Genomic DNA, 27302 nt, shown 5'->3' with positions numbered 1-27302 from the left:
CGGAGTTAGGTACATTATCGAATCATTTTTTTATAGTTGTCATATTTTAAATAAGACAAAGGAAGATTATGACATCATAACCGTAAAATTCGGCTAATCTTAAAATGTACATCAAAGATATATCAAGTTTATAAAATGTTACAAAATTCTCAAAAACTAAGGACTCTTTGTACTGCCCTTAATAGTATACATTTGTCCAAGACAAAGGGACTCATCCATAAAGTCCCATTATGGAATTATTGCCAGTATCGCGGCAAAAGGGAGAATTCGAAAGACAAACTATCGTCATTATTTGTGCCTCTCGCGGTGAAGCCGACATCGGACGATACAAATATCGGAGCAGAATTAACTGGGAGTTTAAACAAAGCAGATCTTCTTAAAATACTAAATAAGTTCTACCAAAATCCTGAAATAAAGGATTTGCTTCATAGTAATGGACTTGATAGTATGTTTAGATTAAGCAATTATCATAGTTACGATAACATAAAATATCTGTTGCAGAATATATACAACATCAAACATATGTGAGTTTTAGAAGATATTGTTTAGAAGCAGATACCCTACCTGTTGATTTGCATATAGTTGTTAGTGATATTTTGCATGGGGCTGGGAATCCTACAGATATATTTCCATATTTTTTAAGACATGCCAAAAAGATGTTTCCCCATTTGGACTGTATGGATGATCTTAAAAAAATATCTGATTTAAGGTGGTTATTTAAATTCTCTTGATTTACATATTTTTATAGGTTTATGATTTTAGAACACCAGCTAATTGGTATCCGGAGGCAAGGGCTATAAACAGAAAAATAATTTTCCATGCTGGGCCTACTAATTCAGGTAAAACTTATCATGCATTGGAGAGGTATATAACAGCAAAATCTGGTGTTTATTGTGGACCTCTTAAATTACTTGCATCTGAAGTATATGCAAAGTGTAATGATAGGGTAATTGTAGAAATACATTTTTACTTGTTTTATAAATACATTTAATGTTATGTTTTTGTTCAGGGCACTCCATGTGATCTTATTACTGGGGAAGAGAGAAAATTTGCTGATCCTTCTGGTGAAGCCTCTGGACATGTGGCTTGTACTGTAGAAATGACGTCAGTGACCACTCCATGTAATTTAGATCATTACAAGTTAAAATCATAATGTGAATATTAACTGTTGTTTAAAGATGAAGTTGCTGTAATAGATGAAATACAAATGATCAAGGATCAACAAAGAGGATGGGCTTGGACTAGGGCCCTTCTTGGTTTAAAAGCTGAAGAGATCCATCTGTGTGGGGAAGCGGGGGCATTGAACTTAGTACAGCAGCTTTGTCTGACCACTGGTGAAGATTTGGAGGTCAGAAATTACAAGAGGCTCACGGATTTACAGATAGAGGACAGTGCCTTAGGTATGAGTTCTGTTTGTTGTGTTTTTTTGGTGTTGAGCAAAATTTTCCAGGCAGTCTGGATAAAGTGGTGCCAGGGGACTGTATAGTCTGTTTTAGTAAAAATGATATTTATTCTGTGTCAAGATCAATTGAAGCTAGTGGGAAAGAAGTAGCTGTTATTTACGGTAGTTTACCTCCAGGTTGGTGTTTTAATCGTCAATGAATGTATGTTTACCTATAGTTGTTATTTTAGGGACAAAGTTGGCACAGGCAGCTAAATTTAATGATCCAGATAGTAGCTGTAAAATTCTAGTGGCTACTGATGCTATAGGTATGGGACTAAACCTGTGAGTTTTCTTATACCATCTGTCTGGTATCACTACAATACAAAATTATGATTTCAGGAGTATAAGAAGGGTGATATTTTACTCTCTCATCAAACCTATCATGAATGAAAAGGGAGAGAAGGAAATGGACACAATTTCGGTTTCATCTGCCCTGCAAATTGCTGGGAGAGCAGGAAGGTACAAGGGGTAATAAGTTATGAATAAAACTAAAAACAAAAAAATATTCTAGGTATGGTACACAGTGGGAACAAGGCTTTGTCACTACGTTTAAAACTGAAGATATACTAACTCTTAAGACGTTGCTGTCATCCCAGCCAGAACCTATCACACAAGCTGGTTTGCATCCTACTGCTGATCAAATTGAATTGTATGCTTACCATTTACCTAATTCTACATTGAGTAATTTAATGGTACTGGTTTTATTATTTTATTATTCTATTATATTTTATTAAAAGTCTTTTTGTAGGATATTTTTGTCAGTTTATCAACCGTGGATGATTCTCTGTATTTCATGTGCAACATTGAGGATTTCAAGTTCTTAGCTGACATGATACAACACGTGCCTTTGGCCTTGAGAGCAAGGTATGTCTTCTGCTGTGCCCCCATTAATAAGAAAATGCCTTTTGTATGCACGATGTTTCTTAAGGTGAGTCTTCATACATGTTTTTTCAAATTTGTTATATTTAAAAATGTGGGATTTTTAGTTTGCAAGACAGTATAGTAAAAATGAATGCATCACATTCGAATGGTTATGCAGGAACATCGGCTGGCCCCTTCAACCCCCAAAGACCATAATAGACCTAGTGCATTTGGAGGCAGTTTTCGACGTGTTGGATTTGTATTTATGGTTGAGGTAAGATGTTTCACCAAGGTGGGATAATAATTAGGTGCTAACAGCAGCATTATCTTGTGCAGCTATCGATTTTCCGACCTGTTCAACGAGGCTCTTCTCATCAGAGACATACAAAGGGAACTAGACCAAATAATACAAGACGGCGTAATTCAACTGACCCGCCTGCTGCGAAACTCCGAGACGGGTGTCAGTTCGGGCACGGTGCGGGCTGACGACGATGATTTTCACAGTCAGAGTAAGAAGAATTCTTACTTGAGAAGTACGAGGTTTGGCGCGAGATGAACTTACCTCACTAACGATTATTTCTTCTGTGTTCTAGACGTCGTTTCTTCGCCGGTGGGTCGAGGACGATTAACTGAACGATTGTTGGCCCAAGGTATTCTTACGCCGACGATGCTAAACGAGCTGAAGAAGGAATGGAACAAGAAAGGTGTAGATAAGGAGGAGAGCAACGATGACGAGAAACCCGCAAGTAAAACTGCGAGGAGAAAACGAAAAGCCAAATAAATATATTTTGTGATGTACATAAATGGGTGTTTTTAATTTTCCTAGGCAGCATTATCATCATTCCCTTTCTGGGCTCTTTATTAAACACTATTAACAAATAATTTTCAACATACCGATTAATGACAAATGTCTTCTGTCTTCATTTTACCATTCTAGGGAATCCCTTATCTTATATACATAATCGTTTTTTTTTATGACAATAATATTTAAAAAAAAACTATGAATGTGACATGATAAATACTTCTTGCCTGAATTTCTCAGATTAAACTGACGTGGGCGTATAAAAGGCTGACAGAAGTTTCATTTGTTTTCCATAGCTAGCTTGAGTATTCTATTTTCATGACCTAGCTTGATTTTCGTAGATAATTTAAATATTTCTGAGCGTCAGGCTCCGAAATTTTAATGCTTACGATAACAAAAATATGAATGTAAATATAAGTGAAATATTAGTGAAAAAATATTAATTCCGAACAATTAATGATAAAAGTAGCGTTTTATATTTCGTTTGGACATTATGAAACTGCCATAATTTTCGACATACCGATTAGTGACAGATATCTTCTTCATTTTACCATAGTAGGGAATCTTATATATGTGGTGCTAGAATCTTCATCTTTATATATGCATAATCGTTTTTTATAACAATATTAAAAAAACTATAAATGTGACATGACAAATACTTGTGACAGAAGATTCATTTGTTGCCATAGCTAGCTCGAGTTTTCTATTTTCAATGGCTGTAGCTTAATTTCACAGATAATTAAAATTTTTCTGAGCCTTTGTCCCTTTATGGCTCATAATATCCAATTATCTGAATTAATATGCTTACGATAATGAAAATATAAATATAAATATATGTTAGATATTAATTATTAACAATTGATGATAAAAAATGGCGTTTTATAATTCCTTTGGAGATCATGAGACTGTCGCGCCTCTATTCGTCATTCGTAGGCAGCGAAGCGGCGATGACTTGGTGATATAAGCGGACTTTAATCCTCTCGCTCGTTAGACCGGATTACCAAACCCTCTCGCTCGTCGCGCGGGTTCCAAAACGTCGCCCTCGGATTCAATTGTGCCGTTTAATTGAAGGCCGGCTAGATCTGGGATGCGTGACAATGCTCACCTGTTCGGGCCTCGCCGACTGTGACTTACTAATCGCCCCCGGAAGGGCAATTAGGGCCGAGGGCTGCGGATCTTGGCGCTTTTATTGGTCATTAGAGGACGGGATAGGGACCGTGACTTCCTTCGGCTAATCAGAATCACGTGAACGACACGACGGTTCGTTTAGCTATGCAAATCGAGCGTGCGAGAGTTTTTTCCTATTGTTACGAACGGTCCAATTATTCTGTAGGTTCTTTCGGTTCAGCAGAGAGCAGGCTCACGTGCTCGACCGGGAAACGATATTTCTTGGGGAATAATCAGTTAACGGTGGGGAAGGTAGCATGTTACCTTTGAGGAAAAAAAACCGTTTGCTTTTCGAGCTTGGAAAATTGGGCTAGCAAGTAAGGGCTTCAAAATGCATCAGTACTTATAATGTCGTTATTTTTTGATTAGTTGTTTTTGATTGATGTTGTTTTCAAATAATTGACATTAGGACATTCTGTTCTTATCTGTTTTGTTCTTATACTTACTGCGAGTACAAATAAGTCTCTGCCACTTTTTTTTTATAAAGAACTGATTTGTTTACTGTAAAAAGTGGAAATTTATGTTTTATTCAAAATATTGTCAATCGCTAGTTATTATTATCATATAATATGAGATGGTGCTTACGCTGGTAAAGTATACAATATCCGGTGGACAGAGTGTGTGGGTTTCCATGTAGATTTTGATTTTTGATGATGTTATCATTGCTAAATGGTTACTTTTTTATTTCTGAACATGTACATCTTCGACCTTCCCCTATGTTTTCTGTCTGTGGCGTTAAATTCATTGTTAATTTTTGAAACCATGTCTGATAACTTCTGCTACCATCTTCAACTATCAATCGATAACCCACAACTGAAGCCTCAGATTAAGCTTAGCTAACACTCGAAATAATGAAAAACTAAACCTAGTAGTGGGGAATCCCCGCATATGCAGAAAAATTTGAATTTGCAATGTTGCCAGTTGTTGAAAATTATACGTACATTTGAAGAATATAATATAAATAAAATAAATTATCTCGAATTGATAAGTTAACCTAATATCATAGAACCTAATATTCCTGTCGAATATTTTTGTATAATGTATATGTAAACACGCAATAATGTGTAAACACTACAATTATACGCCAAAGTTATAGTTCTAGTAAATTATTCGTATACTTGAAGTGTTATCTCTCGTAGTATTGTCATCATCTGAGCCATAAGTGTTACGATAATAAAAAAATGCGGGTAAAATAAACAAGAAACATTATCTGAATCTCTTTATTTAACAAACAATATATCATAACATATAAAACAATGAAGAAAACTGAGAAACGAAGATATGTCTCTAGTACTTTTCGGTTTCACAATGACATTGCTTTAGTTGGTTGTAGTCTAGAGAGATGAAGAAGACGCGCTAGTGCTGACCTGTACAAACCTATCTCGTTACCGCTTCTCATAATTTCAACAAATAAATACACTAATGAGATACAGGTCTGTACTGGCGAACATAGAACTATCACTAATTAATATAATTTACCACAATTTTAATCCGCATATCACAGAATAAAATATATTCTTATTTAATCTTAAAACCACACTGCATATTACCTAATTATATTTATCTTTATATAATACACAATAAATATACTCTATACGGATCTATATAGATGTCACCTAATTCAAATATCTTGGTGTTTGGCAAAATTTCGGGTTCCCATTATCCTAAAAGATTTACATTATTCTTCTTCTCGTGTCGCCAATGGCACCGCTACGAATGTGGTGCTAAAGCCACTAATCAATAAAGAAGAAGACGCACAGGTTATGTACAAGTAGAAGTATGGTTATCTTGGTGAGAAAATTTTCAAAAAATACTCTATGACAAATGAAAATATATACACACGATGCTATCTATCTATGTCCTATATAAAAATTTGGATTGTACATTCTTTGGTCGGTTGAGTCTGAGGTATAAACTTAGTTTTTACTAATTAAAAACGCGAATTGGTTGAAAAACCAAGCGGTTCATTACAGTGCTACGTCTCTAGAAATAAATATTCACAGGAATTTTTCAGTTTGATTGTATCGCGTTACCTTGGGTATACTTAAGGGGGTCTAAAAAAAAGTATTGATTGCGCCTTCACCATTTTTATGTTCCTGCTTTTACTTCATCACTGTCGGTTTTTATCGAAATTCTAGGTGAATATTCGACGTCAATACGTTTTGCTAGACTGTTTCTCTAAAATCTAAAGGTATGTCCACACTTAGGCAGTATTCTGCAAGTTTATGTTAATAAAACATACATGTTAATAAAACATTGTTCTACCTTTCTTTAACACGCAGTTGTTCGCCTATATGTCTCATTACGTTCTTATTGTGATTACTAGAGAATTAGAGGCATCAAAGCTTTTGTTTTATACTAGTTTTCTTTTCTTTTCATTGAGGATAAAGCCTCGGTGTGGTCATATCTCGACGTACTTGTCAATCGACTGTTAATTATGAAAGTATTTATTTGTTTTTCTCTTTATTGCGTCAACAAGCACTCGATGTAAGGTTGGTTAGTTCCACCGCTGTAGAGATTATTAACATATCTTGAATTAGTTTCCATATAAATAAGAAAAGGACCCTGTATTAATATGTTGCTGCTAGTTGAATTAAAAATGATTTCCCCCCTTTCTATCTTTCTCTTTTACTCCTTCTCTCGCTCTCGTCACCATGAACAACGCTAGAAACCAGAAAAAGAATTTATACAGTACACAGTGTGGCAGGGGTAAAGGAGAAAAATGCCTTTAATAACTTTCGTCTTAGATTGTCCGCGAAGGGAGAAGCCGAGGAAACGGAGGGAAAAAAGGAAAATTTGGAATTAAAACCGCCGCCGGAAGGGGGCTAAGGGGGGGGGTTTAGACGGGTCGGTTGCTGGCTTAATGAATTTCGTTAAAATAAAGATAAAGTGTCGTTTTGAGCTACATCGGCTCCGGGAGAGAGGCAACTGGTGAGCCTCTTAGGGAACGGTTTATTAAATGAATTATCAGCGTGTTGTTCGTGCCGAGAAACTCTCTTTTGCTCGGCATCGGTAAGAACTGGACCCTGTTTTAAATATGAACTTCTATAATTAGTTCTCGGTTCTTGTTATCTAACCGGTTATGAGTTACGGCCCTTTCGTAATTACCGGCCAATTTTTCTTTATTAATCGCCCTCCCGCACAGAAAAAAAAACATGACGGGTTATCTTTATTTAATTGGTTTGAAGCTGTTTTTTTAATTCCGATTTATATAATTATAATTCATATTTACGTTATTGTATCTAATGCCTTCTACAGATCATAATTACTGATGTACAGAATTAAACTAAATAATATACAACTAAAAGTTTATTATTAAAAAGAAAAAAAAAAGATCACTACTACAGATGCTTGAATATTGTTTCATATTTTATAATTAGTATTTATTAATTAATAATTAATTAATTAATATTAATTTAATTAATTAATTAATTAATAATTTAATTTATATTAATTTATATTAATTAATTAATTAATAATTTATTAATTAATATTTAATATAAAGAGGTAACCAGAAAACTGCAACATACAGGTAATAATATAAATAAGGGATCAAGACATGTATTACTGATTTGGAAAATTAAATGAAGTAAAATACTAAAAGGTTATTTAAGGATGTTTCGAAATTCACTAAACCTTAATACCTAATACAAACGCGTCTTAATATAATTTCATATTTAATTAAATTTGCTATTTGATACAATAGTGAAGAAGAGTCCAAAAAACATGGAGAACAAACGTCAACAAGAGAGACCCAATCATTGCATATTGAATTCACCTACAACCAAATTGTTTATATGCCAATGAAGATGAGTAATGCTATTATTCCCATACACTGACAATATTTTGGGATGCATTTTAGGCAAAACTTGGTTGAAAGGAACACATCAAAAAGAAAGGAAAATACTGAAATAAAAACAAAAAAAAATGATTGATTATTGGGACGAAAATTTAAATTATCTATATATAACAAGTTGTTGCTCTATAAACAGCTAGTAACATTTATGGACATATAAAATTTAGTTACGAGGATGTTCGGCGAGAAGTAATATCAACATAATACCAGAATTTCAGAAGAAAGTCTTGAGGAGTATTATGGATGCATTTAGATATTCCAGGAATCCTAGATCTGTTATTCGACAACGATTAGTAATATTGTATTAATACATTTAATAAAACAATGAATTAATATACAAAAGTAGCTAGCTACATTAATCAAATCAATTAATGAATCAAATGTGAACTCTCTAGCCATACCAGACAAATGAGAACGTTTTCAGGATTAACATAATTTTTCTCGTTAGGATAGCCATTTTATAATCGTTGATTTTGTAACAGCTAGATTATATGGATTTGTATTGTATTTCATAACATTTAATTTGTACAAGATATATTACGATATTTATTATACTTAAACAGTAAATAGTTAAAATACTGAAAAAAAAATCGAACAATTTATCAAATACTATAAAATGAGCATCGTAACCAGAAAAATTATGCTACTCACGGAAAAGTTCTCATTTGCTTCAAGTAAGGTAACGCTTATATTCTTTCATGATATGATATCTATTCAACAATCAATATCTTTTGTTGAGCAGTACTACATTACATTATGTAAACAAATACGGTTTATTCATCGGAAATATAAAGACAATTAAGACATATTTTAATAATATGCCTGTAGAGATGACATCTTTATATTTTTTTATACATATTCGTGGACTGGATAGAACTCACATAGACCTAACCGAAGCGAAGAAAAAAACGAGAAAAGGATATAAGCCACCGCATATTCTGAATATGATTGGTAACTGCTCTTTTAGCTGCGCCATTGTGGCAAGGGGGCCTTTGTGAGTCGTCGTCACACGACCATTTATACAAGCCTCGTCTTGGGCGAATGATACGGATAGGGATAAAAAAGGACCGGGGCTCCCAATTCAACTGTCGCGGAGAGTAGAAGTTAATGAACTTCGTTTCGTATATAAACACTTTCAATTTGCTCTCGCGGCTAACGCCGAAGGGTCCGCTCGAGATAAAACGACTATCGTAACCAGAAAAATTATGCTATTCGTGGAAACGTTCTCGTTTGTTTCGGGCAAGGCGAGAACGTTTACGCTTCATTCAACAATTGTTTTCTTTATTTCTCCAGCCACTTTTGCATATTATTTTATTAAATATGAAACAATATAGTATTGTAATCAGTTTAAAATTTTTCATGATATGGTAATTGTTTATTACCTTTTTCATTTTATATTATCAATATGTTTGATCTCTACCATGTTAGGCAAAAAACAGGCAGATTAGGTTCAAAGTTAAGCAACTGTACAGGTTAGCCGGAATATACCAACTAGACCGAAAATCAAGGAGATCCTTTTATTAGGCAATCATAGAGCCAATTTGAATCTGTGGCGTGGCTTATCGTTACGTAACCAACGAAGAGTTGCACGATGACCTCGAAATCAAATGGATATACAAAAATATCCAAGATTTTGTCATAAAACATGAAATGAGGTTGCTAAATCACAGCAATGTGGAAACAACAAACAACAAAAGTTACTACACAACAAGCAGGAAATCAAAAGGTTGGAGCGAACCAAACCACACGAACTCATATAGTGTATAAATATAAAAAAATCTTAACTCTAGATGCCAATTTAGAGTTAGTTAGAGTTTAGTTAAATAACTGGCTTCATTCAACCCTGTACTTTGGTTAATGATGATTTTTTCCTTTTTTATATTATACATTATTATACATTATTTTCTTTAATATTGCAAATATGAATTATCTTTAAATTTTTAATTTGTTCAATTCGCTTAATCAATTAGAGTTTCTTGTTTCACTTTAAGAGTGTTGATAAGTGATTAAATTTCCATTGATATAATTTAATTATTTCTCCTTTTTTATATATATTATATAATTTTCTTTTATTCTAGTTCCTAATTTCCGTGATTCTGCACTATTTATTTTGGAAACTCCTCATAATTATCATTAACATTCTGGGTATTATTAACTTTAAATATCAAAGTGGTACATTGGTTTAATTTATTCCTCTTTTTTTGTCTGTATATCATAATTAATACATTTTTAATATTCTTAGTTATCTTTAATGAACTGATCATATTTACATTCGGTGGGTATATTATTTTAATATCGTGGTAAAGATTTTTCTGTTTGTTCTTAATATTTTATAAGAATAATACTAATTTTGATGTTTATTTATTAACTTATAATATACTGGATTTAATCTAGTTCATGTTTTCTATAATTATTTACTATTCATGTTGGAAAGTATCCATAGTTATCTTCTTCTGTTTATTTTAAATATTATTCTGAATTTTTATCGAAGTATTATTTTAAATGGCTTCAATTTGGTGGACTCTTATTCTTTTGTGACCATTTGTTATTTTATATTTTTTCGTGATTTTGTCTCTAATCTTCTGGTTGGCTTTAAATATCCATTAGCTCTAATTCGAGTTTTTTTTTCTTTGTAATTTGTTATAACATTCTGTGTACTGAAATTAAATCGATTAGTTATTTTTTATTTTCCTTTTAAAGATAATGTTCTATCTACTATAAAAATGTTCATCTATTATAAAACTCAAAGCAATTCTTCAGAATTATTATTTCAAATATTAGCTTGGCATCAACAAAAAAAAAACCAATTCGAAATTTTCATCATTTATCAGATGTTGAAGTAAAAAATCCAACGAAACGACAACAATTCATTCAACTTTTACCGGTTCAATTATTCCCGCCCTTCTTGCGGCGTTGCTACTTAATATTTTAACCGCCATTACGGCGAAATTAAATCGTCCTCTCGTCCCCACAGGAAAAAAAACAGGGAGAGAAAAAATTAATTAGGAGATGGACACTTCAAAGGACCACGCCGACATAAAGAGACACCTTGTTCTTCTCGGTTTTTTCCTGCTCTTTCCTGTTGCGGAACAGGCGCGGGCTGCTTTCCGCTTCCCGTGGTGGATTAAGCAAATTAATTAATGATACAAAGGGCGATTTTTGTTCGAACCGATAAGCGCGGTTCCAGCTGTTTATGTCAACGAAATAATATTCAGATTTAGGATCTGGCTAATGGAATAAATAAATAAATCAAGAAAGTCTCTGCTTTCTTCAGTAATCTTACGCGGTTTTTATATTATAAAATTAATGTTTTTTTACTGATCTTTTTACTTTTCTCTAGTAATTAGAGAAATATATATAATCTAGTGATATTCCAAGATAGTGAAATGATTATTTATTGTCTGAAAGGACAACATGCTAGCAGAAAGTTCAGATGTAAATTAACTTTGGAAATATTTTTTATAATATTGCTGTGAAACTATGAATATCAATCTAAATAATAAATGGATTTTACCTCTGTCGTTTTCTATAGATGGCTTTAGAACCAGGAATGTTGATATAATGATGGTATTTCTTTGTCTTGTTTATTGATACATATATATACTGGGAAATAGACAAGATTAAAATTATCCAAAACTAACTTATCCATAAATATATGGTGTATTGTATATATATATATATATATATATATATATATATATATATATATATATATATATATATATATATATACATATATAGAAGAGCGATGAATAATATATTTGAATGATTCGTTCTTGTTTTAAATATTCTGGTAAGAAAATGTTTTTACGTATCACTTTGACTCATTTTAGTTTTCTGTTCCTTTTAATTTAACAATTTATTCTTCCTATTTATGTGAAAATCCAAAATTAGAATTATTGTTTCTATCTAATAAACCTTTAATTTATTGGTAATGTTTCTATATATTTTATCTTTAAAATTGAGCTTTAATTATCTTTAATCATCTTTAATTATCTTTAATTATCTTTAAATATCTTTAAATACCTTTAAATATCTTTAAATATATTTAGATATCTAAATATCTTTAAATATCTTTTAATATCTTTAAATGTATTTAAATAACTTTAAATATCTCCAGATATATTTAATTTTGTTTACATAATAAGTGTTACATCTTTTAGTTCTTCTAGATAATAAAATTAATAAAATTAATTAAATATTCATTATTACCTTTAAAATGTTCTGAACATGTACTATCTCTAAATATTTGTCTGTATCAATTGTTTCATTTTCTTTTCTTCCTAAATCACTACTTTTTCTTTAAAATTAGTTTCAATATGTGGAATGCTTAAAATCATAATATATCAATATGATTAATTAGTTTTCTTAATTTGTGCTACTTTTTTCTTTGTCATCAATGACTGTGCAGGTTTTGTCATAATATAACGTACAATATCTTTAATATGTCGTTGTTTGGACTAACAGAAATCCAAGAGAAATACCGACGTCTACATTTACAAACATTGATCTGTAGTAATGCGTTTTATTCTTGTATGTTGTTATCGAGAATATTTATGTTAATAAAGATGAACGTTATGGCGAAATGTGACATAAGGATAAAGCAATTTCTGCGCCTTGTGTATTGGCGTTTTGTATACTCACGCATTCGTAAAAGCAAAGCAGAACAAACGATATTTCAAGAAAAAGCGACGCAGGGGCTCACCATCCACACGCGCCTCCCCGCCCGGCTATTTACGGGCATTATTTATTTAATGTCAATGTTCGAGTCTGTCGTATCGATCTGGCTACGACCATTCAGCGGGTTTCTATTATCGCGATTAATGTTTGATTTTCCATAATTGCTATCTCCACCGCAACCCGCGCGTTGTTTGATCTGTAATAATTTTAGGATTAATCGTTAATACCCAAACAGCGACGAATTTATATATTTCCAATAAAACAAATCGACGAGAAGAGGTTCCTATACTGTCTGAGCACTGCGAGAAAATAAACTATCTACGTAATCCTTTTGTAACATCTATCATTGATAGTATTTTCTGTATTTGTCTATACTTTTCTATATTTCTATATCGTTAAAATTAAACTTTAATTATCTCTAATCATATTTACTTATTTTTAAGTAACTTCAGTTGTACTTGTACCTGTTGTACTAACTTTTGGTATCTATCTTTAATTATCTTTAATTATCTTAATTATCTTTAATTATCTTTAATCACCTTTAATTATCTTTAATCACCTTTAATTATCTTTAATCATCTTTAATTATTTTTAATACCATTTAATAATATTTAGTTATCTTTAATTATCCTTAGTTGTCTTTAAGTGTGTTTAAATATCCTTAATTAACTTTAACCATCTTTAATCATTCTTAATTACCTTTAATTATCTTTAGTCGTCTTTACTCATCTTTACTTATCTTCAATTACATGTATATATACATACATACCGACAGTTGATTCAAATACCCTTTTTTCCACGATTCTTTACGACAATTAAGGCTTTTCTTCCCAAATTTGCAAGGATTCGAATATGCAAATGCCCCCCCGCAATAACAAAAGTTAATGAACACTTCTTGGAGTCTTATCTGCGATGCAGAAAAACGAGCTCGAGATTTTTCCGAAACGTTATCCATGAATTTTAAAAGGACCCGGGTCGGAATTGGCCAGAATTGATTAGCATGATTTTTCTCTAATGAGGTTAGGACGCGGTGCCTTTTCTCGGTGAACATGGCGATGATCGCAATTGTCATTCTCGCCATTTTCATAGGCATCCAGTTCTGATAATTGCTGAAATTTGTTACTGTTGATTTCGTATTGCTTCGGCCACACAAAGTTTAATGCTGCGATATCACGATGTTCTAGTTAAATTGAGGTTATATCTAAGCACATTAAATGTTATTAACTATAAGTGAAATAAGAAAACCTATAACAAGATATGTTAATAGTTATTTTAATAGCGTCCAATAAATTTCGACTGTTTCAATAAATGTAGTTTGATTTTGTTTTAGAGATTCTTTATTGAAATCAATTTGAAAAATATTTGGACATGGTTAAATATTTTTCATTTCTTTCTTTTTATCTTATATTTATTATAGATTCTCATATTCATAATTTCAAGAAGTATGATAGCCGTTTTCTTAAATTTATAGAAAAGTATATAATAAAGTATATAATAATTTTTGTTAGTGTACATTTACTTTAAGATAAGTTAGATCATAATTAAGTAATAAAAATATACTGATTTTGTTTTAGAGGTTGGATCTTTACTGAAAAACACACGGACATAAGTAGATATTTTTTATATCTCTTTAAAAAATCTGACTTACCTCATTGTGATGTACGAAGCTCTTAAATATATATTTTTCTAAGGTGGACGCCTTAAATTTTAAATCAATTTTATTAGGTTATATATGAAACATAATGCTTTATTTCTGTTAGTCCATGGTTTTATAAATAGTCTTGATACTTAAGACGGGAAATATGTAAAATGGAAAAGTTAGAGACATTTTTATAGGAATAGGTTTCGTTCAAATGAAAAAGCGATTACTTATTGTAGAAGCCTATTTTGAAATCTAAAAGAAATCATTTTAAGAAGGAGATATAAAAAGATTAGAAGAAGGTTGGGTTGTCTTAAAGGATCTTTATGAATAAAGTTGAATTTAGTTTAGTTGAGTTGTTGTTTTATTAGTTGGGTTCCAGACTTTATAAGTTACGTGATATAATAGCCAACTATTTCTATTTGTGGTAGTGGACTTTTGTAGAAAAATGTTTAGTTATTATAGACGTATTCTTGATATTATGATTTTGTTATGAAATCATGTTTGTTGCGTAATTTGTAAAAATAATATTGATATTATCTAAGTAATTTTAAAATATGTAACCGAATAAAATTAATTGAGCTATTTTTTGATGAAATTTTCAGACCGTTCAGGCCACTAAACTCGAATCCACGTCTAACCGGAGTCCCGATCCGGTTATTTTTCACATTCCATTATTATTCCGCAACGATTCGCCTTTTGTTTGAATTGCGGGAACCGCGTGTCTAATATTAGAGGAAAAAATCGGTCCTCTTTAAAAGACGTGGGCACGTCTCGCATCGACTGGTTCGGTCTGTTTTTTCTTCGCCCTCTCAAACTTTAATTAACTGGCAAATCGTTTTTTTGAACAGCCAGAGTGACTTGATGAAAAAACTCCCGCTACTTCGCGAACTAACTTTTGTTTTTCTCCGCGTATTGGTTCCCAAGTCGGAGACAAAATTAGATGAAATATTTATTTGATTTTGTTTCTGTTGTTCTATTACGGTACAAGAGAATTAATTTTATATACGAGGGGGTGTTTTTATATTTTGCTACTCGGCAACGTTAAGTGTTATCATACTTTTCCACTTCGACTTTTTTTATTATAACCTTGATGCGTTGTCATAGAAACGTTAGAGATACCTTTTATGTCTGCCAGTGTGTTTTTAGCATGTACTTCGAATATATAAGCTATGGCAGTTGAGTAAACCTAAATTAACAAACTTTTTGTATAAATTTTCTGTATTGATATTTCTTTATATATTTACAAATGACTATATTCAAAACAATCAAAATTTCAAATTTTTGGTCATTTTAAGCAATTTAACATGTATTTTAGTTTTTATAATATCGCAATATGGAAAGCTCTGAGCTCAGAACAGATACATGCATTCTTGAAAGACGAGGTGCTTGCTTAGCGATCCATAATTTGTTGTTACTTCCAGATAAAACATGCTGTATTTGTGGCTTTGATGATTGTTGAAAAATATATTGATATAGGTAAATGTTTTTATTTCTTTTCAGAAACATCTAACTTTATTTTAATGTATGAAGTTCTTAAATATGTTTTATCTTATATTATGGATTGTTATACTCATAATTTTAAATCTGAAGACTTTTTAGTGAATTCTGGCTTAAGGATTTTAGACTTACAAGGTCCAAACAGACCAATTCGGTCAAGAGGAAAATGTGAAAGATCTAACAGGAAATAATCTGAGTCTTTTATTACTCTTTAAAGACCGATAATTTTATTGTTACGAAAGAACCGTATTATATTATGCCGTATATCTTATATTTTATTATTTTATTATTATTTTTTATCATGTTCATAATATCAGGAAGTATGATGATCGTTTTCTTAAGTATACAGAAAATTTTATTCTGTTACATATAAAACAAATGACTATAATTTTTATTTTCATTAGTGTGGAATTTTATAAGTTACTTTTGATTATAATTAAGTAATAAGAAATTACTGATTTTGTTTTAGAAATTAGATCTTTATCTGAAAAATGTATGGATATAAGTAAATTTGTTTATATTTTCTTAAAAACATCTGACTTACTTCATTGTGATATACGCAGCTCTATATAAAAGTGGTAATACATTCTAGGAAGAAGAGCTAATTGTTAGGCGTCTTACAATTTCTTGTTACTTCCAAATATAATGATGTTTTCAGAAACTGCACCTTCATTAAACTCTGATGCGCCAATTAGAGGTAAATCTTCAATATTTTTTTCAGGCATCATATTCTAGACTTTCTCAACTGTTTACAACTTTGTGTATATATGTTTTGTTTTTATGGATTCCCTTGTATTATCGTATAAGGGGAATGAGCCTGTAATTTAGCCTATTACCTTTTTGACAACTCTTTTGAAGATGTCAGCTCGATATGTTGGTAAATAATAACCATAAGACAATATATAAGCCCAGGGTCTGGTAAGATATAGTAACCTGCTATAGTTAAAAGTGTTAAAGACAAGATAGTCATAAATTAGAATCATTCACATAAAATTTTCACTAAATATTGTAATATATAACGCAATATCAATGAAAGGATGAATTTTGGATTCCAGCTCAAACATTGTTTACTTACAAGCTCCTACTTGACGAATTTGTTCAAGAGACGAAAACAGCTGCATCGGAAATATATGTTTCAACTGAAAACTAACCAATTGATAGTGATCTTGATGCTATTGAAGAGCGAGATGTTGTCCAAGAGATGACATTACATTCGAATCTTTTATTTGTCTCATCGACAAATGTTTATGTTCATTCTTGTGTGGTACAAAATTCATTTTGAAATAACTTAAAAACCTTTATTGCTCATCGTTGCGGTTAATAAATTATATCACAATTTCGCTGCGTCTTCCTTCGGGTCTCCTACTTCACATCGTGATTGCGTCCGAATCGAAAGTTTTTGCAGTCTGCCTAGTGGTATAATTTAATTGAATTCTATCGCGAAGCTACTCTATAACGGCGAGAGAGATCTCTCTTTTGCAATTGAACGGTTCCGCCACGGACGCGGTCTCAGAAAAACCCATTATAAAACAATTTTACCGCTATTTTAGTTTAATTTATCTCGTCAGCGCGGGGAATAAGGGGATTGCGGATTATTATTTTTGCTCGGGATTGTTTTGCCACTTAGATGGAATTAGGCGTCGCAAAAATTGTTTTTGATCGACCGAGAGTCGTGTTGTCGGATCCGCCTCCCTCGAATGGTCTTTAAGCTTTCGTTGTTTTGTTTTAAGCGTCTTATAAAACTGAAGAGGCTAGGATAAATTACTGAAAAAAATGCGAAGATTAAATACAGTTACTACATCTCTAAATGTGTTTTACAATGTATTTGTGTTATAATTATGGTTTTTAACTATTAATATGGTTAGTTCAGAAAAAAAGCAAAAAGTGTAAGATGGTAAGTGTATATAGGGGTCACAAAGCAGTGTGTGTTTTATTTTCTGGAACAGTGTTATAGAGAATATTGTCTGCAAAGTTGTATTTCGAAACAAATCGCAAATCCATTAGTAAACAATACCAGAGCAAAACCAGAGCAAAATGAATTAATTGCAAGTGTAATTGAAGATATAAATAAACTGTTGATGTCCATAATTAAATGTGTTGGGGAAAGCTCGGCCGCACATCTAATTGTTCGTCATAGTAAACCTTTTCAAGAGGGAGTTTAAGAAGGAAGGTTCGTTAACATTGATGCTACTGAAGAGCGAGATCTTGTCCAAGAGATGATATTACATTCAAATCTTTTGTTTGTCTCATCGAGAAATGTTCATTCATATGTGAATTCATTTTTTAATCATTTGGATGATAAATATAAGATGATTCAGCGCATCAAATATACTCGTCTATCTTGAAGTATTAATTGCGCTTCATTCATATCGCTATGTCTTGACGAAAACACTGACGTCACTGAATATGCACGTCTGGCTGCTATTGCTCGATATTGCGTGGGTCAACCAATCAATCAAATGTCATTAATGAAGAACTAACCGCAGGATTTGCAACAAAACATGACGAAAGACTCCATTCCCATGTCAAAACTTAGGAGCTGCAACTCTAAGACAAAACTGAACAAGGATGAAGACTCAAGAGAACCAAACCATGTGATCCTTGTAGTATATAGTATTGGGGATTAAGTAAGGACCAATAGGTCTTTGTAGATAAGTACCTAATTTTAAAACAGCATAAGGACAAATTTTAAGTTCGTAGCGACTAGTAATAACGCATTAATTCAAATAATGACTATTTATTTAACGTAACGGTCAAAATAAGATGACAATACGCTCTACTGCTAAAAACCCTTAAACCGTCCATATCGTAAATTATTTTCATTCTATGCCTGTAACAAACCGACAAATCCCTACAATCGAATGCACCGAAGCCATTGGACATCGTTCGAATCACGTCAATAGCGCGGAAAAGTCTCATCCGCCGGAAATTCAAATCGTACAAGGAAATGCAGGTCAAGATGTCTGTGTCTACGATAAATCGATACACAATAGGAGTTTCGACCGTGCCGTCAAGCAGGCTCTGGAACTACGGATGAAGCGTGAAACGTTCGAGCGTTACAAGCACGCTCTCGGATCCCGCTCGTTACTTGACATCGTCGCGGATTCAGTGACTCAAAAAATGGTCCTTTTTATCCTTGTAAAGGATGATGTATGAATCGAGAAAAAATATACCTATCGTATATCAGCATCCGGATAGAGTAGTGAAAGAGGGCGAGGTCACAAGCAAATATGTACTCGATTTTTTATATATCTTGTTAAAATCATTTGAGTTATTTAAGATATACTTCTTCTAGTTCTTATTATATTCTTAATATCAGTAAATATGATGGCTGGAAGTATTCTCGTCGATTTTTTAAGATTGCCAAAAAATTTTATATACGAAATATATAACAATATTTCTTTCTTGTTGTTACTTTAGAATATTATAACCTGTTTTTTGATGAATTCGATTACATTTAAAGAATAACAAGCTTATTTGTTATAGAGGTTAGATCTTTACTGGAGTCAATTGTTCTTCTTAAAAATATCTGATTTTTTTTATTTTAAAATTTGGATTGTCATAATTGCAATGAATATGATAGTCATTTTCTTATATTTCCAAAAAAATTCTATTTATTTTCTACTATTTTTTAAATAGTTATATTCGAAACATATTTCTTTATTTTTTTTAACTGAAGACTTTTGTTAGCTACCTTTTATAAGTAATATAATAACTACAGAAAAAAAATCTATTTTGGCTATAGGAGCGTTTTATTCAACCTAGTTTTTTTAAGAAATATATGGACAGAAATAAATAATTTTTATATTCTTTTAGACCTTGATTATGATATATAAATCTACTAAATATATTTTTCATATTTATTCATAATTTCAATAAGTATGATGGACGCTTTCTTAAATTTACCCAAAATTATATTGTATTGTATATTAGACATATTTCTTCCATTTTGTTAATGTATAGTCTTATAAGCTATACTTGATAAGTAACATGATAATTATTAAAACATTATTGATTCCACTTTATCTATATTAACTTAGAGCCAGTTTTATTGAGAAGTACATGGACAGAAGTAAATAACTTCTATAGTCTTTTACATTTTGTTTTGGTATATAAAGCTTTTAAATATATCTCTTTCCAACATTTATTATTCGGTGTTATATTAATAGCATCAGCAAAAGTGACAGCTTTTATTTTATTATAAGTTATTGGTGACAATATTGCCTTTTCCTTGATATTAGAGTTTTGTGTTTTATAAGCTGTTCTTTATAAACACGAATATAATTATATTTAAATGATTTGTTATTCAAATATTTAAATGTGAAATTGGTCTTGTTTTGGTTAGAAATAAAAAGCCTATAAAAGGTTTTTCTTTTTTTTGTCGTTGGCTGTCAACTATACTTGATTTCAAGAAATGTGGTCTTTTAGGGTCTCAAAAATATTGGGCTATATATGAAATACTTGAAGATATTTTTTTTCTTTCTTTATATTCAATTTTCTTAAAAAACGTATTCACTTTTAATTATCAATAGGAACATTGTTTGGAGTCAATTTTATCTAATATTCATAAGGGATGACGTTCAGATTGAGGAAAATATACATATAGTGTATTAAAAAGACCAGTAGATGATTAGAAAATATATTTCTAATTTCTAAAAAAGTTGTTAAAAGCTGTTTTTTAAGTTCTCAATAAAAGTAATAGGTGTATTTCGCGGAAACCAATTTCTTTTAATTAGTTTTCTTTGAAAATAATTTTGTTAAAAAATAATTTTTACATGAGTTAATCTCTTTTAGGTTGAAAATCGATTATACAATAATCGTATTTCATTAAGCCTGCTTTACAGTTTAATTGAATTTGAGAGATTTAAAGGTGATAATAGATCTTGGAAGATGAACCACGTGTTCGGCGTCCTATAAATTATTCTGGTAACAAAATGAGGCGACATATCATCGATAAACTATGAATCATCAATTATAAGAAGATATTTATCCAATTAACTAATTTATTGCTGGAATTTTTATATGGCACTCGCTGCCAAACTACTAATTCAAATCTTGTTGGGAATCTGTTGAGAATGGCGTCGTAAAATGGGTAAAACTTATTTGTTTCACATTTGTTATATATTAATTTTTAATGAGATTGTTCGTGAATTCAGAAAATGTTAAGTTATGTATATATTATTTCTGATCTATATTTTAAGACAATGTAAAATATGAAAATATATTGTTATTTCTTTGTCCCTACTGCTGAATTATCAATATGTTCAGAAACAATTTTATCAAAGAGGTCCACATTGAGTTATAACTTTTTATAGTTTCATTTATAACGAACCGTTTTTCATTTCGATATATTTGTCGTGTTCATCTCTGAACGGCCTCTATTTTGTATTTCGTTATTCCGTTATCCAACCCCGAAAGTTCCGAGAAATTAATATCGTATAGTCATCGATCTGTTCTATTATTTCCGATCCGACAGACGTTGAACACTTAAAAAAATATAATGGGGAAAGGCCAGAAGTCGGGATACAAGGCAGGCATTATAAATAAGTGATTGTCCGCGTCGAGTCGGCAACGTAACGTTGTAGGATTGAATTTTTGATGACCCAGCCGTTTATATATAAACCGAATGATTTTTCCTGGTTTCCATGGGGTGTACGGAACGGGAGCGAGCGGTCTGGCGTCAGCTTGAGCAATACCACCTTACCATTACTTGTTTTGTTCTTATTAGATGATGGCTTCGCTCTGTAGATTGACGATCTCTCCCTCGGATATGTTGTAGCTGCACCTGGGTCCGTTGCCCTCTCTGTGATGATGGTTGCTGTTGTGGATGTCGCTGGACGCGTTGCTGTACGCGATCGCTACGTTGCGTCGTCTGCCGAACCTCCAGCAGATGAGTTTCGAGGTCATCTGGCAGCAACCCTGCAGCGTTTTCTTGAACGCCACCCTGAACTCCCTGTTGAAGTAGGCGTAGATCAGGGGGTTCAGGGCGGAATTGAAGTAGCCGACCCAGAAGACCAGCGTCACTACCCAGGGTGGACTGTGGCATAGTTCTGACCCGCACAGGGTGGAGATTACGTACCTGTAAAGAAGAAGGAATATTATTTTTGTTATATTATTATTATTATTATTATTTGAAATACCATATTTGTACTCTATTTTTATTTATAGTCGTTCCAACACTGCTGTGTTATTTAGCGACTTCAAACATTCATATTATAAACTTTTTAAACCACCAAGCGTGATTCTACTTTTAAGATAAATTAATGAATATTTTTACAGTTATAATTTTTTAAATATTTTTTATATTACATAATGGAGTGTCATAATTTCCACCGGTACGATGGTCATTTTCATGTGACCGACTCAAAAATGTTATATAACAAATATATAACAATATTTCTTTCTTTTTATTGGTTTAAATCTCTATAAGCTGCTCTTGATAAATTGAATTATGTAATAATGACATGTTATGTTTTAAGGATTATTGAAAAATATATGGACAGATATACCTATTTATATATGGTTTTAAAAATAACTAACTGGCTTAATTTTAATAAATGGAAGTCCTAAATGTGTTTTCTTATTTTCATTATCGAGAGTCTCCTATTCTCATATTTGTTGTCATAGTTTTTTTCACCTACCAAACATATTGTTGGCTGTGTACCCATTTAAGTTCCGATTCTAAATTTATGTTTTGTGGATTAAATACTAATGAGTAAGAAATAAGATTGACAATACAACTAACACATTGTTGCTCGGCAACATTATTCTTTATTTGAAACATTGTAAAATTAGATTGCTCTATATTAGTATTACCACATTTACCCCGTAGTATTTTATATCTTTTGTTCTCCTCGTTGGTTTTGTTGGTAGTTGTAATTTCTTAAGGTTCCCGTTTCAATCTTCATTAACAAAGAAATAGCGCGACTGGATCCGCAATCGACGTTTCGCATCTCGAGAGCAATAATAAATATCCTTACGATTTCCATTCCTCAGGCCGCAGACCGACCGTGGCTGAATTTATAGCATTTCGTGGCCGACATCTTTACCATTTCAGACATGTTCAGCCTAGATAAGAGACGACCTATCAATTGATCGAACACGAGAAGGTGCCCTCTGGGGCACGAAGGTGGAGCCACGGTACATTTCCGTGGTTCCCCCCCTCTTTTGCTTCCAGGTTTTATTAGATCGACGTGTTTGGAATAACTATATAACTGTTTATTTATTTTTTATATTATCACAGCTGTAATCCACTTATGTTTATAATGGGCAGTGAGAAATTTATGTTTTAATACACTATGCTAACATTTTTTAAGAATATTGCGCGCACTGAGAACTGAGATTTGGCATAGTCAAAGTTTATATGGAGAAAAATGTCTCAGAAAGAAAAACCTAATACCAACACACTAGTTTGGGTTTATTAACAAGCATTGAACAAATGACCAGGTCCATAGAATAACAGATATTATAAAAAAACCTATGAAAGTAAAAAGTATATTCAGTTGTATGATGTATGATCAGTTGGTAGTAGTTAAAATAATATTGTAAATCGCAATGGCAACTGATATCTTCTGCCAATGCAACAAAAAAATATTCGAAGGATAAAACAGGTAGCTGTATATGACCTCCTCACTGATTCACATAAAGTTTTTGGACAGGAAGGCTTATTCTTTGCGTTTCAGATCGACTAGATGATTATGAACACAAATATGGAATATACATTTCTCAATCAAGATTAAATTCCTAATTGTAATTTTAATAGTACGTTTTTTTTATTAAAATCTACATCAATATTGGATTGAAATACACAATATGTGTATATTCACAGATTATTTCCCTTAACCAATCTAAAAGGAAATCAGTAGCTCATCTTACATTAAAATAATTAAAAAGAATTAGAAGTAAGTACAAATATCCTATTTTTTCCAAAGGCAGTAAGTTGGATTTTAAAATTGAATATTATAACACATATCTTTTTCTGTTCTTCTGAAATAGACGAATATGTGCCTTCAAGTACTACCACAGATACAGGTAATATTGCAAGAAAGGGTTATTAGATATATTTTAATGAAACTACTACAACATAATATTATCTAAATGTTTATTAACAATAACATGAACCTATTATAATTAGTTTGTGTGCTATTCCAGACCATTTCCAGGCTATCTATTTCCACACAATTTCATTTACTGTGAAAGGAAGTATATAACCAAATATAAGAAGTAAAACGTATTCAAATTTGTAATAACTAAATAAAATAAACAAAACCTTATTTAACCTATCAAGTACATTTATTTTATATTCTACAATATTCACACAACTTAGCTTAGAACCTATCTGAACCTATTTATCTATTGTCAATGCAACAAAAAAATACTCGAATGATAAAACAGATAGCTGTATATGACCCCCTCTCTGATTCACATAAAGTGTTTGGACAGGAAGGCTTATTCTTTGCGTTTCAGATCGACTAGATAATTATGAACCTAAATATGGAATATACATTTTTCAATCAAGATTAAATTCCTAATTGTAATCTTAATAGTACGTTTTTCTATTAAAATCTACATCAATATTGGATTGAAATATACAGTATGTGTATATTCACAGATTATTTCCCTTAACCCATCCCAAAGGAAATCAGTAGCTTATCTTACACTAAAATATTTAAAAAGAATTAGAAGTAAGTACAAATATCATATTTTTTCCAAAGGCAGTAAATTGGATTTGAAAACTGAATATTATAACGCATATCTTTTTCGATTCTTCTGAAATAGACGAATATGTGCCTTTAAGTACTACCACATATACAGGTAATATTGCAAGAAAGAGTTATTAGATATATTTTTATGAAACTACTACAACATAATATTGTCTAAATGTTTATTAACAATAACATGAACCTATTTTAATTAGTTTGTGTGCTATTCCAGACCATTTCCAGGCTATCTATTTCCACACAATTTCATTTACTGTAAAAGGAAGTACATAACCAAATATAAGAAGTAAAAAATATTCAAATTTGTAATAACTAAATAAAATAAACAAAAGCTTATTTAACCTATCAAGTATATTTATTTTATATTCTACAATATTCACAAAACTTAGCTTAGAACCTACCTGAACCTATTTATCTATTGTCAATGCAACAAAAAAATACTCGAAGGATAAAACAGGTAGCTGTATATGACCCCCTCTCTGATTCACATAAAGTTTTTGGACAGGAAGGCTTATTCTTTGCGTTTCAGATCGACTAGATGATTATGAACCCAAATGTGGAATATACATTTCTCAATCAAGATTAAATTCCTAATTGTAATTTTAATAGTACGTTTTTTTATTAAAATCTACATCAATATTGTAAGTACAAATATCCTATTTTTTCCAAAGGCAGTAAATTGGATTTGAAAATTGAATATTATAACGTATATCTTCTTCGATTCTTCTGAAATAGACGAATATGTGCCTTCAAGTACTACCACATATACAGGTATTATTGCAAGAAAGAGTTATTAGATATATTTTTATGAAGCTACTACAACATAATATTGTCTAAATGTTTATTAACAATAACATGAACCTATTATAATTAGTTTGTGTTCTATTCCGGACCATTTCCAGGCTATCTATTTCCACACAATTTCATTTACTGTAAAATGAAGTACATAACCAAATATAAGAAGTAAAAAATATTCAAATTTGTAATAACTAAATAAAATAAACAAAACCTTATTTAACCTATAAAGTACATTGATTTTATATTCTACAATATTCACACAACTTAGCTTAGAACACAACCTACCTGATTCACACAACCTACCTGAACCTATTTATCTATTGTCAATGCAACAAAAAAATACTCGAAGGATAAAACAGGTAGCTGTATATGACCCCCTCTCTGATTTACATAAAATTTTTGAACAGGAAGGCTTATTCTTTGCGTTTCAGATCGACTAGATGATTATGAACCCAAATGTGGAATATACATTTCTCAATCAAGATTAAATTCCTAATTGTAATTTTAATAGTACGTTTTTTTATTAAAATCTACATCAATATTGTAAGTACAAATATCCTATTTTTTCCAAAGGCAGTAAATTGGATTTGAAAACTGAATATTATAACGCATATCTTTTTCGATTCTTCTGAAATAGACGAGTGCCTTCAAGTACTACCACATATACAGGTAATATTGCAATAAAGAGTTATTAGATATATTTTTATGAAACTACTACAACATAATATTGTTTAAATGTTTATTAACAATAACATGAACCTATTTTAATTAGTTTGTGTGCTATTCCAGACCATTTCCAGGCTATTTACTTTCACACTATTTTATTTACTGTAAAAGGAAGTCCATAACCAAATATAACAAAAAATCTCATTCAGTAAGTATTTTATAGCTTGCCGTTGCAAAAAACTGAAATACTTTAAATAGTTGCGAAATAATTTGTGGCTAAAAAACTTCACCAAATCACTAGTTAGTTTATTCGATCTCGACTGTAATTGAGAGTATTAAATTTTGAGAAATCGCGTTCACTGGATGCAATAATAAAACCATGCGAAATAAAACGAGCATAGCCTAACGAGATGAATTTTCCGCCTTTGAAGGCTCTCTGTAATAGAGTTTTACTGCAATTGACTCAATGCTTCCGGAAAATATTCCTGACAGACTATACTACTAGATAATATAGATTAATAAACGTTTGATGTTTGGTAAATAACGTTCTGATATTTCTTTTACAAGACTTCAAGTAAACTCCAATCGTTTTTTATCGATTGCCTTACTATTTTCACATATGATTGGAATACTTGCGTGTTTTATATATACTATAGTATTGTGATGGTAGTAATACGTAGAAATTATGGTACATTTGATTATGAATTCCTCTATGTGTACAAAGCTGTCATGAATGTATAATATTTGCGAATTTTATACTATACCGTGACATCTACTGGTGAAAATGCGAAGTATTAATGTAAACATTTGTTAAATAACTTGACCAATCGGTTAAATTAGATTGATTTTCACACTTTTTCTAGATAAGATAACAGTTTTCCTTTTAGTATTGTCCGGTTATTAAGTGTTTACAGACTATGATCATGAAATACATAAAATAGCATTTTTGACATTTTTATTTTTGTTGTTTCGTCCGAACAAACCTTTTACCGAAGTCTCTCAAACATTTATAGAGGTTTAAGGTAAGCTCGTCAATTCTTCAATGATTTAAAAGTAATAATTTTGACGTCAATAACAGAGGCTAAGAAGATAGAGAATGAATTGTTGCAAAAAATTTAGTAATAGAAAGTAACGGAATGTCATCTTCTTGCATGAGTACGCATAGCCAC

The 27302-nt window shown here is 31.4% G+C and overlaps 2 protein-coding genes across 2 annotated transcripts in view; one reads left to right on the top strand and one right to left on the bottom strand.

The window, feature by feature from the left end:
• Positions 1-2: 2 nt before the first annotated feature.
• On the top strand, positions 3-3109 carry Suv3 (Suv3 RNA helicase). Its single transcript, XM_076409150.1, has 13 exons — positions 3-445; positions 502-709; positions 763-946; positions 1010-1121; positions 1179-1400; positions 1451-1579; positions 1633-1726; positions 1784-1903; positions 1956-2136; positions 2193-2372; positions 2431-2579; positions 2642-2838; positions 2899-3109. Exons 1-13 carry the CDS (start codon positions 136-138, stop codon positions 3084-3086), a joined length of 2274 nt encoding a protein of 757 aa, XP_076265265.1. The 5' UTR covers positions 3-135; the 3' UTR covers positions 3087-3109.
• Positions 3110-6832: 3723 nt separating this feature from the next.
• LOC143199387 (octopamine receptor beta-1R) overlaps positions 6833-27302 on the bottom strand; it is a 116446-nt gene continuing 95976 nt past the window's right edge. The window contains exons 4-5 of the mRNA XM_076409175.1: positions 21654-22028; positions 6833-6938 (exon numbers count right to left, since the gene is read on the bottom strand). Of these exons, the coding sequence (XP_076265290.1) occupies positions 21674-22028 (355 nt within the window). The 3' untranslated portion in view covers positions 6833-6938; positions 21654-21673. The remainder of the gene's footprint in view (positions 6939-21653; positions 22029-27302) is intronic.

The sequence above is a fragment of the Rhynchophorus ferrugineus genome, unplaced genomic scaffold (assembly GCF_030347505.1).
Source record: "Rhynchophorus ferrugineus isolate W39M unplaced genomic scaffold, kcgeb_rfMv2 rfM7, whole genome shotgun sequence".
NCBI lineage: Eukaryota > Metazoa > Arthropoda > Insecta > Coleoptera > Curculionidae > Rhynchophorus > Rhynchophorus ferrugineus.
This window is presented reverse-complemented; position numbering and strand designations above follow the sequence as displayed.

What these genes read in the sequence shown, in the direction of transcription:
- Suv3 (XM_076409150.1), top strand. Translation starts at nt 136, where the DNA reads ATGTTACAAAATTCTCAAAAACTAAGGACTCTTTGTACTGCCCTTAAT. An exon ending in TCATAGTAATGGACTTGATA is followed by an intron (nt 446 to 501) that starts GTATGTTTAGAT and finishes TATCTGTTGCAG; the next exon opens with AATATATACAACATCAAACA. An exon ending in CTACATTGAGTAATTTAATG is followed by an intron (nt 2,137 to 2,192) that starts GTACTGGTTTTA and finishes GTCTTTTTGTAG; the next exon opens with GATATTTTTGTCAGTTTATC.